A 14,576-nucleotide genomic window follows, 5' to 3' on the forward strand; every position below is an offset into this window, starting at 1 on the left:
ATTCTAGGGGGCACTTATTACATTTTCTCTACCACAAAAGCATCCAAGAGGGCACTTTTGCTCTCTTGTTCTATGCACTTCATTTCTCACACTTGTAAAAATGTTGTTTCTACATATTCTTTTTTCTTATTTACTATCGAGTTTGTTAGTCAGTCGCTTTTGAATTTATTTGGTGCAGTGTTACGACTGATTGATTAATGTATTGACTGATTAATTGGTTTAGTGATTATAAAAAAAAACATCTGGCAGTTCAGGAATCACACTAACAGTGAACTTTCATTGGGGCCAATTCGGTCACACACTCATGAGGACTCTGCCAAAAAAAAAACTAGCCCCCCTCCCGCCTTCCTTCACTTGGCAGAAAATCACTGCTTGTGTCTTTATCCTCCTCTGGGCGCGCTCCCCTCTCCTGGAAGCGCGCGCTCGCGGGCTCCGTCGCGCGCGCTTGGCACGGCGCCGCGCTCCGCTCTCAGCCCTCTGCGTGTATGTGTGTGTGTGTGTAGTAAGCAGAGCAGAGCAGTGAGCTCTCAGCTAGACATGGCGGCGGATCCTAAGCCGGACTGGCTCTCCTGCCTTCCCTCTTCTTGGAGTTATGGGGTGACTCGGGATGGACGCATATTCTTCATCAAGTAAATATGACGCGGACACGTGGATTTGTGGATACGCACTGACGCATTTTTTTCCCTGTTTGTCTTTTTCGGCTTCTCTGTTCACCTTTTCCCCTCGTTTTCTTCCACCAACAGCGAAGAAGCAAAGAGTACAACCTGGTTGCATCCTGTTACTGGAGAGGCAGTAATCACGGGGCACAGGAAAACTCCAGGTAAACATCTGACAATGAATTTTTTTTACAAATCCTCTGCGAAAACACGCGCACACACATGCGCGCACGCAGCGCAGAGGGAAAGGTTATCCGCGCGTCACGGCGCTGGAGAGGAAAAAAAAGGGGCGACAAGTTGCGGAGAGAAGAACGATGAGGAGGGGAGATTTGTTCTCTCTGCAGCAGCAGAGCAACAGCCTCCTCTGCTCCTCCGCTCCCCTCTCCTGCTCTCCTCTGGCGGACCATTACGCACGGCGGCGTCCCCCTCTCCCTCCTCCTCCTACACCTCCCCACAGCTCGCTCCACCTGGACACTTTGCGACACACTTTTTAAAAGTTCCGTCACGTAGGCGTGAACCGATGTGGGAGCCGATTTCCCCGCAGTGACATTTGACATATTTCCCACTGACACCGCACGAGCACGGCGCCTCCAAGCACGTAGAACAATGCATCTGCGTCTGTGCGTCAGCGCAAAAGCCGATATTCCAAAATAAAGCAGCGACAGGAGAGGAAAGGGTGACGGGTGGGATGCATCGCTGCATGCAGATGAGCAAACAGCTGGAGGCTGAGCAGTCCTCCACTATCTGCTCTGGTTATACTTGGGGGGGTGGGGGGGATAAAAGAGCATGAGCCAAATGAGCTATTTGTGCTCCAGACACTGCATTGCTGTGCAGGTGTGTGTGTGTGTGTGTGTGTGTGTGTGTGTGTGTGTGTGTGTGTGTGTGTGTGTGTGTGTGTGAGTGTGATCAGCTTCATATCTACACAGCTGCTTATGTTTCTGTCTTTTCTCACCCCCCTTCCCCTGTCTGCACAGATTTACCAACAGGATGGGAGGAAGGATACACATTCGAGGGAGCTCGCTGCTTCATCAAGTGAGTTGGAGTGTGTGTGTGTGTGTGTGTGTGAGAAGAAACCGATAGATGCAGAGAAGGAGAGAGGCAGTGTGAGTGTGAGGCTGGTGGTGAGGGGCTGCTTTGTTTGGTCTGCAGGCAGGCACAGAGATTTCCCTCAGCTCTCATCTACGCCCACCTCTCTGCCTCTGTGCCTTGCTGGAGGAATTCACAAATATCTCTGTTTGCCTCTCCTGTAAAACACACACACACACACACACACACACACACACACACACACACACACACTGTCACACACAGGCAGACAATCGGTATGAATGGATAGCAACATGCTGCCATTGAAGCTTTCTCCTTCTATCAGTCATGCCCCCTTCAGCTCTATCAATCTCTCTGAGACTGGGTTGCACCAACATTTCATTTCAGATTAGTTCTAATTAGACAGCAAAAGTAGGTTAAAAAGACTGAATTCAGATTTAAAAATTTAAGCAGGGCTCTGTCGCACATTTAAAAACAAATCCCTGTTAAGTAAATCCAATTGTATTGATGTAAACCAAAATTAAAGTTATAATATGTAAGATTTCTGCATTAAAATGTTTAAAGACTGCACTAAAAACGTTAGATATATGATATATTTTGATGAGTTGTGTTCTTATATTATCCTGAATGTTCCCAACAATGTTCACACCCAGAGAAACACCTAATTTACTCAAAGTAACAGTGCCTTTCCTGCTAGTCCTTGCTAGCTTGTTGCTCTAACTTTCAGGAAAACACGGGATCAGAGAGTGAGGAAGGAAGTGTGAGTGTGAATAAAACTTTAATACTGCCTCATCAACAAAACTAATTTTGAGTCATGTCAGATATTTTGGTGTTTGTTTAAAAGTGAAGAAAACAAGTCCCATGATCCCATGCTACCTCACAATGTCAGTGAACTACATTTTTTTTTTATTATCTTAATTTGAAAGGGGCCACTAGCGGCAGAATTTACATAAGGTCTGTTTAAAATAAATGGTAAGAAGGTAAAAATAAATCCAAGGGCAAAAAGTTAACATAATGTTACATTGTTTGTTATGTAGGTAAATAAAACATCAGCAAAATGTTGCATTGTTTGCTAGCTAGTTAAAAAGTTATCAAAATATTACACTGGTTGTGTCCGAAATTTCCTGGAGATTTCTATATAGAAAACTATGTAGTGAAGACGAGACACCATCAAACAACTCAATGCATGATGGTATATGGTGCTTGTACACTACTGTTCATGGTGCATTGTGGGATACTATATAGGGTGTAATAATTATCACTATTCTTTCAGACAGCACTACAAAATGGCTAACCAACTATATAGTGAGTGATTTCTAACACAACTATTGTTTGCTAACTAGCTAAAATGTTAAAAAAAACACTGCACTGTTTGCCAACTAGCTGAAATTTTAACTAAAGTAGCACTGTTTGCTAGCTAGTTAAATAGTCAACAAAATGTTACATTGTTTGCTAGCTAGGCAAAATGTTAACAAAAGCTAAGTGTTTGCTATCTAGTTAGAAATTAATTGGCCTACTCATCGTGGCTCAGCAGGGAAAGTGTTTTTTTTTCTTATGACAGCACTTGTTGGTAACATTAAAGGAGCAATATGGCCAAATAATAGAAGATAAAAAATGGCTAACAGCACGAGAGAAAAAAAAGACTGTTTGGCAGCGAGTGGCAGACTGTTTTAACAGATCAACTAAAGTGAAAGAAAGAACAGACGCATCACAAAAACTCATTTTGGTTGAGTCTGTCCCCTGACTGTCTTTGAGGAACTTGATTATTTTGCTCAAGAAGGTAGTCGTTCTAAAAATTAAACCTCCTCCAGGGTAATTTTAAAGTTAATACTGGCTCACAGTTTGAATTAGAGTTTAAAGTTCTGATGCAACAGAAATAAATCTAATCTAGGTTTAGAGTAAAACCTGAACAGTGGATGAAAGAGAGTTTTAAATGGAATCTTTCTTAATTTTAAGCCAGTTTAAGAGTTTGCCACATAATTTAAAGTTAAACCATGATTTAATCTGGTTTAAAAACAACCCTTGTAGGTGCAACCCAGCCTTAGACACTCTCTCCTCACACACACATACACACACACACACACAACACTGCGATGGAGGGATTTGCTTGGGAACAAGTCTGCTGTCTGCAGGACACAACTTTGACAAGCGAGTGTGACTCAGAGGCCGGCCGGCTGCGCTGAACAGGCTCTACTTGTTGGCGTGCGGCGTGTGTGAACATGCGTGTGTGTTTGTTTATGTGTGCGTGCGCATGTATGCACCGTCTTCAGGCTTATTAGTGACTCCTGCTCCTTGTGCACATTTGCGTACACGTATATTCTGTCGACCTGTTTGACAGCAAAAAATGCCCTGAAGCCTCTCACACCCATGGCTGACACACACACACACACACACACACACACACCCACACACACACACACACACACACTTTCTCTCCCTCTCTGAGGTTGTGAACAGCCACTTTAATTTGTTCTACCTACTTTCCCACCTAGTTTTCCTGCTGTTGCCCGTGCTGTCTGTGGCCATTTTGAGAGCAGCAGCTGACACATACACTGAGCTAATATAGCCACTCTATAAATAGCCCACAACCGCTGCTCATTGGTATGTATGAATGCACGCAGAATGTGCACACGCACAGCCTGCTATGTGGGCACACAGACATGTAAATATATAAGCACAGTTGCACATGTCAAGCGCTCGCGTGCGAACACAGGCGGCGCTTTGAATGAGCTGCCGGCAGTCAGATGTGACAGGTGGACAGGTGTGAACGCAGGTGTGAATGCAGCCAGAACACATTGAATGTGTTGGAATCAGAACGGGACACATTCTGAGGTGGTACAGGGAGGCATGAGGTTGTGCACGGGACTGACAAAATTCAGAAAATCCAAGAGCCATGGCCGACAACATTTGACCCTCTTTGCATTGTGCACAATCTTTTGCCTTCTACCACCTCACTGTTTTGCACTGTTTGGTTCCAGCAGGTGCTGTGGACTCTCCTCTGGTGCTTCTTCAAAATGTTCTCCCCCTGATCTGCACTTTTCTTTGTAATAGGTCCCCTTTGGATCCATGATTGCAGTGTTACTGAAGCATTAATTTTTTCAGTCTCTTCACTTTACCTTCGCTTACATCTTGCCAGCAGCTCATAACTACCAGTAATCATAGATGATGCATGTGTGCACTACATGCGTGAGCATGAATATGTAGCTGGCTGATATTGAAACAAAAATATGGGAAAGACAAAACATATTTGCAGTTAAATTTAAGTGATCTAATATTTTATGTATTTTCATTACAATTTTTTGTAGTATTTTGATAGTGTTCCTCTGCGTAGTGAGGGAGCTTGCATATCATCAGTGGTACACATTCCACAGTTTGAGAATCTAGACCTGAACAAACTCGCGATCAATAAAATTACCTAAAGCTAATAGACATGGAATGAACTCCTGGTCCTCCTTCAAGTATAGGGCCTTGGGCTACTTTTTGTCCAGTTGACCCTGTGGATCAGGACTAGACACAGTCTGATTAATTTTTTCCTTCACAATGCTGATTCCAATACCTGAACGTTGCATATCAGTCCATAAAAAGTACTGAGCTGATACCAATGTGTTTAAAATATATTATCATTATTTTTTATTTTATGGCCTGGCTCAGGTGAAAAAAAAATGTCATAAGTAAGGCTGTTGGGAAGTGGCAGTGTTGTTATGATTGATGGGATATGAAAGAAGATTTATCTATATAGATAGATGGATTTATATTCAAGTACTTCTTTAATCTTTTGAGATGGCTCAGTGTTATCCTCAGTACTTGAGTATTGATTAAAATGTGTGTGTAGCATCACAGAGTGGTCAGATTTATAGTCTTCTTCTATAGTATTCTTTATAAGATCTTTATAACTTTAGACTATTTTCTGTAGGTTGATAGTGTGCATCATTAGTTTCAGGACTGAAATTCAAGCACATTGTTGGCACCAGAGAACTCAGTCTTTTTGCTTTCTAAAGTGAAAAATTCAACCTTTTGTTTGAACTGCTCACAGCTCATAGAGATGGACTCTGTGATGAAGGGTCACAAGTCAGTTGTGCATAGGCCTGAAACTGAGATCTGAACCTGAAGACCAAACCTGACTGAACTTGACTACTGCCCATTTTGAAAACCCAACCAAAGACCCAACAGTATATTTTTGTTTTATTCCATCACTTACTGTTGGTGTTTTTTTTTTTTGTTTTTTTTTTGTTTCTTCTTTATTATCTACCTCCTCTCTTTTCCCAGCGATCTAAGCCCAAAGCTGCAACTTAACAGCCTAAACCAAACCTGAAACCCCATACCATTTTGGTTGTGTAGCAGAACTCCAGACAGTCCACAAGTAGACATTGCTTCACTTTATGGGGTTTGGAAGCCCTGGTTTATGGTACATGTAAAGGCATCTCTGACCAAGTTGACAGACCACCTCAACCAAACCCGAGACAAGGTACCACAAAACTACCACAAGCCTCCACTCTGGTTGGTTTTATTATCTGTTCATTGGCAGACAACATGAGTTTTGATTGGGAGTTGAAACTGTTCAGAACTGATACAAGACATGAGGTTTGAGCAAACAGCCGCTGCTGTTTTTCTGGTATTGGCTGACTCAGATTGTGGACTGCAGGCTAAGGATCATGCTGCCACATTCTCGTTCTTGAATACAATGAGCAGCATTGGACTCCGAACAATTAGACTCAGTCTCATATTTGCTGAACAACACTGCATCATCACCACTTCTTCAAATCCTTCAAATTCCTCCCAAATTCTTGCTCGGTCACTCTTCTATCAGCCCATTATTGGAAGCCTGGCCCCGCTGCTCCCGCTGCATCCACAGTGTCGAAGGACATCACTGCCCTCTGAATGCCTGTTGACAGGCGGTCACTCCCCAGGTCCAGGCCCTTCAGGGTGGGGGTCAAATTGCTCTTGCCTTTGTTTGATCCTCAAGTTTCCATTTATATCCTCAGTAGTATTGTGAAGCCTTTTAGGATTCCTCTAAACATGAGTTACAGACATGTTGGGTTGCTGTAATAAAGCTCACTCCGGGGGTAAACGGACTCCTCAGCTGAAATGCCATCACTTGGCAACACTTTAGACTAAGCATTCAGCTTGAAACCACACTGATTCAACAACAAACATTGACGCAACCCTGATTCCAGGGTGTGCAAAGTTCCAGTGGAATATGAGGAAGAGTCATGACTGGCCTTTTGTTTCTGCTTCCACTGTCATCTCAGGGAGAACTGAAACATGGAGGACTGGCCGCATTTTCAGTTGTGTTGTTGCATGTTTCTCATTTAGATTCTGATCAGTGTTCAGAGCTGCTGCAATGTCTTCCAAACGCCTTTCAAAACATTTTTTTTTCTTTGATTGCCGAGATTTTGAAGTGTTGCCAAGGTGTTTAGCGCCGCACAGCGAACTAATTGCTCCTGCACTGACCCATGGCGCGTCAGAGGAGTTTTGGCACGGAATGAAACATGGCAGCTTCTCATGTGTCATGGTGGAGTGTTTGGTCACTTTCACTCAGTTAAACAAGGCACAGTGTGGCTCTCAGTGACATTAAACCAGCTTGTTTGTCCCACTGACTTTTGGAAAACATGGAGTAATTGACTAGTAGGTTTTTGTGGACACATTTAGTGTTTACTGCTCATTTAGGCGTGACATAAAAGAATGTCAGTCTTGTCCTAGTGTGGTAGGTTGAGACACCTGTTACTCAAGGCAAACACCCTCCCAATTACAGACTTAAGATCTGCTTAATGGAACGATATCTACTATCCTTTTGAGCCTTTTTGCTTGGCTTTTACTCTAAACAGTCTCAAGGCACAGTCACCATATGTCGTAGCACAGTATGCCATGTGTTATTTTCAGCCCTCAGAAATCAGTCTGCATGTGAGTGTTATTATACATGTTCTGGTTGAGCTTTTATGAAAGACAAGTTGTATGCAATGTGACAGTGTTGCCTGTTTACTCAAACAGTCTCAGTGTTCCAGTCATATTAGAACCTTGTTGATGGAACATTTGGGGCCAGTTCTCCCCAGAATCAGAAATACATATTTTTCCTTTTACCTTGTAGTGCTTTTTATCTATCTAGATAGTTTTGGTGTGAGCTGCAGAGTTTTGGAAATATTGGCCATAAAAATGTCTGCCTTCCATCCCATATAATGAAAGTAAGTGGCACTCAACTTGTGGTGCTCAAAGTACCAAATTTGATGTCTGGTTACTCAACATAATCCACAGACCTTGTTGTCAGCAGTTTCATGTAGGAATTAACTTCTGTCTACCAAACTACACCCACCAATCATACAGAGGGGAGCGTGCATCTACTCATGGAAGAGAGGCTTGTGCTTGTGACAGCACGGGCAATTTTTTTAGCTTAGTTTTGACCTTTTTTTCAAATGTATTTTGGAGTTTAGGGCAACACAAGGTGAGCATGACCTAGCTCCATTATATTGGAGGGAAGGTAGAGATTTCTGCATTCGATATCTCCAAAACTCTGCAACTCACAGAAAAACTATCTAGATGGATAAAAAACACTACAGGTAAGAGGACAAATGTGTTTCTGATTTTGTTGGGAACTCTCTTTTAATATGTCAAAATGTGTTGATAGTGTATGATAAGAAAAACCAAATTCATGATTTTTGTCTCTCCACTTGACTGAGTTGGTGAACTCTGATAAGGACTTCAGATTGAGTTCTGATGCAAATTGGGTGCAAAGGTTGAAATCAGCCTTTGAGGGCTTCATCTGTTGACTTGACTTTTTATTTTGACAGACACTGTGAATTTCCCTTTGATTTCCATGTAGTCAGATTACTGTTGAGTCAACAGTGGCTGTTTGAGGAACTGTAACTTCCGCTTTGGTTTCACTGCTCAGCTGCTGTGGCTGCTGACTGCAACTGTCCACATCAGCTCAGGAACAAAGAAATGGAACAAAGAAGATGGACCTGATCAGCACATGACTCACATCCACTTTTTATCAGCAGGGCATTTGAATTAGAATTTTATTAGTGCACAAGAATTAAACATACACAAAGTATACATTTATATATAAAGATACAAATTTGATAAAAATTGACATTGGAAATGGACAACAGATTTAATTTCTTGAATAGAGATGGTTCACAATGATGTGTGAATTGCCAATGGGACAGATTTCTTTTGGACTAAAATAATTTTTTTGCAGGGAAGGATATGCACTGTCCCAAATGATTACACGTTGCAGTATGATATATATTAAAGCTTAAATCCGGCCTGAAAAGTTGAGCCCGACAGGGCCCAAGCACAACAAATTCCTGTCCAAACCCAACCCAAACTTGTCCCTCATTAGCATATTTCAGCCTGAACTCGATTACAACCTGACATTTTTCTTAACAGGCTTCCCTCTATGCACCAAACAGTAGGAGTTTTCAGTGACAGGGACAATTCATGGGAGGACTTTGAACTGGCACCAACAAAACTGAGGAGAAAAATGAGAGGAAAAAAAAAACTATTACTACTACTAATAATAATAATTTTACAGCCCAAACCTGACATAAGCATAAAGCGTGGAAGTTAGGTTTCTTATAATACTGTACATCTCACATCAAGATGTCCATGTTTTGAGCTGCCATTTTCTCGTGGTGACTCAGAGATATGGTTAAGTCTAATCCAAGACAAAATCATATTTTGTGATCTAATAATGTATTATGTTGAATATAAAATACTCCACCTAAATTGGTTAAATTGTGTTACGTTTTCATAAACTCACTAAATGAAACCAGCTGTCCTGAAGTTGGGCTAAGGTTAAGACATGCTAATATTAGCAATTAGATTACTTACATTTAATAAAGTGAAACAGCACTCAAAGGTTAGTATGAAAAACACTCCTGAAACCTTATTGTTAGCTTCTTAAGGAGCAGCGTAGTGTTACATGATGTAATACAAAGTACTGTAGTTCTTTAGCTTTGGGTGGTTGGATGCTACTGTTGCTCATGAACAGAAGAAGACAAAAGGTGGAGTTTGACTGCTTGTACTTGATATCACCATCAGGAGGAACTAGCATGGTTTGTTCAAACAGTGATATGACAGATTATACTTCTGTATTACTGGACACCTTCTCTGTCCCATCTACAGTATTAAATGTTAAATACTGCAGATGTCGCAGTAAAAGTGGATGACAGTGTGCTGATGTAGGATTTGGAGACTCAGTGGATGTGTATTGTTGGACACAATGCAGTAAATATTAGTAATGTTGCTGTCAAGCTGGATGAAACCATGGCTGGATGTGAGCTCTAGTACTCTGTATAGACGCTGTTCCTCCATTCATTTATTCAGGGTTGTCCTTTAATTGGTCACCACTCTGTATAGTATAGCGAGCAGCTGAATTCCTTGTTGAGTTCTGTGTGTTCGTCTCTCTCGTCTTTCAGTCTCTCATCATTTCTCTCTTTGTCTGCTGTAGAGTCCCAGTGGTTGCAACTAGTCAGCCCCTGCGCTATAAATTTAGCGTTTTCCTGCTACACTCTTACACATTTTAGTGTGTGTGTTTCATGAATGTGAACAATAATGAATTCTCATGACAGCTTGTGTGATATCCCTGAAAAATCACATACATTCATATCTGGTACAGATAGTGACAGCTCTGCTACTACATATTTGTATTTTTGTCACGTGGCGTTGTAATTGCAACATGGAATTTCTCATTGTTTTTTTGTTTTGTCTCCACTAATATTTTTATGTCAAGATGCAGAAAAGTAACCTTTTTGGACTGAAAACATAATGTTGGTTATCATGTCAATGGTCAAGTGATCAAACAAAAACCGCACAGCAACACTTCTGACCGATACGACCCTCAAGATACTTATTTTTCAAAAACAGGGCGACCTGAAAGGGTCAAAGCGTGGCAGGTTTTCTGAGCTTTAATCCAGTGTGTGGATTTTTTCATGACATTTTCTCCCAAGGTAGTTTTCAGTTTAGTTGCCTTGACTACCACTCCTACCTGCTCTCATCCCAGGTCGTCAAATACGGACATATTTGTCACACCCCTTGGCGTCTCATACTGATGCACAAGGTAGTCTTTTCTGTTTGCATGAGATGTTGCCAGAAAGCCTTTTTAACATGAGCAGCTTGAGAAAGGTAGTTGATTGGTGAGTCTTCCCAGGTAATCAAACTACAGATGTGGCTCAAAGGTCTTTCATTGTTCCATAAGGTTGTTCCAATACTGATACAAGTATCAGAAATGCCTCCAATACAGCCTAAAATGCTGGTATCAGTGAGTATGTGAGTCTATACACTGATCCAATACCATGTAATCTTTTATTAGGCCAGAAACTGGACTCCTCCCAGCAGTGTCCCATATAGCATTTGTATTTCAGTCCAGGCCATACAACAATGATAGTGGTACTGATATCTGATCAGTACTCTGTATCAACTGATACACAATGCAGTATCAGAATTGGTACTGGGAAAGAAATAATTGCAACATGTCTGTTGTCGAGTTTCCTTTCTGTACGATTACGCACAATTTGGGGATGAGACTGACCAGTACTGACCTGTGATTGGTCTGTTGTCATGGACTAGATTTTCTAAACCCTGAAAACAGAGCCAAGAGAAGGAGCAGAGGTTTTGTTTTCTCTCAGGCCATTTGAATTAAATCAGGCTTAAAGGTTTTTTTTTTTTTTTTATGAAACTTTTTCCCAAAGCTGCCAAAAATAAACTGCCTAGCCCTGCCTTAACATTAAGAGACAGTCACAGTTTTGTTGAGTTTAGGCAAGAAAACGACTTGGTTAGGTTTAGGAAAAGATTGTGGTTTGGATTCACATCAGTTCGTTGCGTAACTTCAAATCTTAGACAATGCTGACTTCTGTTTTCACCTGGGACATGAACCTCTCCTGGGTGAAAGTCCTGTGTTTGTTTTGTGTCATCCACTTACCTCCTCCTCTATACACCGTCTTTGTAGCTCTTTATATTAACTTTCATGTTGTGGATGGATTTAAACTTAATGTTCTTTTAAAGCCCAATGCGTCTCATACAGACAGTAAAGGGTACCTTGTACATCTGTAGTATTCACCCAGGGGCGTGACAGATTGTTGGTATTTGATGACCTGAATGTGTGGATGTGCTGAACACTCTGACAACTAAAACAGTTGTCTTTTGTGGGTCTGGAGGAGTTTATCAAGTCTGAGAAAAACAGTACTGAGGTAACATCACCTGGGTTTGGCAGCTCACTCATTCTTGAGAACTGATGCTTGTATGACTTCAGAGTTGGTCGTTTCAGGTCAAAAAAATCCTGTTAATTGAGGACAAGAAATCAGTGTTTCCTGTGAGAGCAGGCATGTGTGTACATTCCTTTTCTATCAGAGCTGTGTGTTTGTGTGTGTGTGTGTGTGTGTGTGTGTGTGTGTGTGTGTGTGTGTGTGTGTGTGTGTGTGTGTGTGTGTGTGTGTTTGGAGACCCTTCCTGCTCAGTGGGAGCCCGCCTGCCCTGCTCTCCTCTCAAGTCTCAAATCCCAAGAGAAATCTCTCTGCTGCTTCTTTTGACATCTCTCTCTCTCTCCCTCTCTCTCTCTGTAAGTGTGTGTGTCTGTGTGTCTGTGTGTGTTTGTGTGTGTGTAAGTGTGTGTCCTCCGCTGTGTCTTTCTTCCCTGGCTGGAGCTGTTTGATGTTTGCTGCCTGCTTCACTGAGCACTCCCTAAAGCCTTTACCAACTCCTCACGTCTGTGTGTGTGTGTGTCTGTGTGTGTGTGTGTGTGTGGGCAGTCTAACACACCTCGCAGGAATCTATGCTCTGAATCTGAATATGTGTATGTGTGACCACTGACATCCTGAAAATATTCGATTGAGTGTGATTACATTCCCAGGCTGCTATATGCTCCGAATCACTTATTATTCTGCTCGAGTTGGGTCACACACCTCCTCACACACACCTCCCAGTCATCAGCTGGTGTGTTCCCAGTCCAGGTTTATTAAATTCCTCCCTCTCCGTATGGTTGGGGTGTGGGGTGGGGTGGTGGTGGTGGTGTGTGTGGCAGGGCTCGGGGGCTGCAGGAGTGAAGAACTGATTTATAGCAGCAGAGATGAGGAGGTCTGTATCCGTGCATGATGAGCACAGCTGATGGAGGTTAGTGATGGTGATATATAGCGGAGGGGGAAGGACACGTGCAGGACGACCGCTCAGAGACACGTTCAGTAACCCAGTCAGTCACAGAGGCGGCTGACAAAATCTTGACTGCGAACATGAATGATAGCTGATGTGAGAGCTGATGTGAATCCTGACATGGAATCCTGTGACTTAATATGTTGTGCTAATGTGTTGTTGATGGTGATGTTGGCTTCTCAATGTAACTATTCATCTTTATTAGAAAAGCTTGTATTGGCTGATATCTATCAGCCGAGTAGTAGCAAGAAAAGATGATTGGTGCATCTCTAGCAGTGACGGTACAAACCAAGCATTAGCCAGCCAATAACTGTGCTCTATTCAAAACTGAAAAAGATTTTGGCTATAGCTGACAAACAGTAACATTAACCATCCAACCAATACTTTACATGAAGGTGCTTGTAATAAGCATTAGTTAATGGATAATAAGGCCCTTTTAGGATGCTTATTAACATTAATATGTCTAATAGGACTATAAGTGTTAGTAATAGCATAGGGATTATAAGACATTTATGAGCACTTATAAGAAACTTGTTCACAGTTTATAGACTGCTTAAGAATGTTGACAAAAGCCTTGTGAAATTTTGATAATTGTTGATAATAGTATTACAAACACAGTTTTGCTAACTTACCAATTATGTCACTGTTAAACCTTTACAAAGATTTCTAGATATTTAATTATGAGTTTATCAGCAGTTAATTATGTACCTATTAACAGTTAAGTACACCTTTCCGGGATACCAGATGTAAAGTGTGAACAATTGTTATTAAGGTTAATTAATCCTTTATTATGCACTTATTAACAGTTAACAACACACTTATTAAAAGTCAATTAAGCACTTATTAATAGTTATCTATGCTCTCATTGATATTTAACTATGCATTTTGAGGGCACCAGATCTAACAATAAATATGGTTCTCTAAACAAGAAACTCATAAGTCTTGTATTAACATTCTAAAGCTATCTATAGTGCTTATACATGTCTTATAATCACACAGTAAACAAGTTTGTTATGCTATTATTAACTTGCTGTTATTATATAGTTTATTTAACATATTAATGTTAATAAGCATCTTTTCTAGGACTTATTACCATTAATTCATGCTCATTACAAGCACCTTTTAATATGAATTGTTACTGTTTTTTAACTGATGATGCACTCAAGTGGTTTTAAAACACTAGATAAACATTTCATTTCCTATAAGTTCTTCACAATGGAAGTCCCCTGTTATTTAGAAGCTTTTATTGCGAAGCAGTAGAATCAGAAGATGCTGGGTTTTCATCAGCAGTAACTCAACATGAATCCCATCCAGGTGAAGTGAACATGAAACAGTAAAATAAAGCAGATGCCTGAAAGTGCAAACAACAACACAGGAGATAAACTAAACTTCAAACCACATTCCGTTTGAAGCAACAAAAGTAGAGAGCTGAACACACAGACACACTCTGTATAAATGTATATGTGACAATAATTTTGACCTTTGCGTGTCAGTCCTTGCTGCACTGAGCAGTGGTCAGTCCATGTCCGTGTCCCCTCACCCTCTGCTTCACACACTATGTAGTCGTGGCAACACCTCCTGCAGTCAGTTAGCTACCATCTAACACAAATGTTGACAAGTATGTAGAATTGGCAAACAATAATGCTACAGCCATTTCTGAAAATACTATGCTCCCACTCTGAACAACACTGGGACCGGCTCGAGCACAAACATGTCGACAGTGTCAGACAGTTT

At 41.4% G+C, this 14,576-nt stretch overlaps 1 protein-coding gene across 7 annotated transcripts in view; it reads left to right on the forward strand.

Moving 5' to 3' along the window:
• The first annotated feature begins 496 nt into the window (after positions 1-496).
• Positions 497-14,576, forward strand: part of LOC146306486 (pleckstrin homology domain-containing family A member 5-like) — a 331,268-nt gene continuing 317,188 nt past the window's right edge. For all 7 annotated transcript variants that reach the window (XM_084710716.1, XM_084710711.1, XM_084710713.1 and 4 more), the window contains exons 1-3: positions 497-629; positions 744-820; positions 1,631-1,688. In XM_084710716.1, the coding sequence (XP_084566842.1) occupies positions 538-629; positions 744-820; positions 1,631-1,688 (227 nt within the window). In that variant the 5' untranslated portion in view covers positions 497-537. The remainder of the gene's footprint in view (positions 630-743; positions 821-1,630; positions 1,689-14,576) is intronic.

This window comes from Lutjanus erythropterus, chromosome 22 (genome assembly GCF_056507025.1).
Source record: "Lutjanus erythropterus isolate fLutEry1 chromosome 22, fLutEry1.hap2, whole genome shotgun sequence".
Classification (NCBI taxonomy): domain Eukaryota; kingdom Metazoa; phylum Chordata; class Actinopteri; order Lutjaniformes; family Lutjanidae; genus Lutjanus; species Lutjanus erythropterus.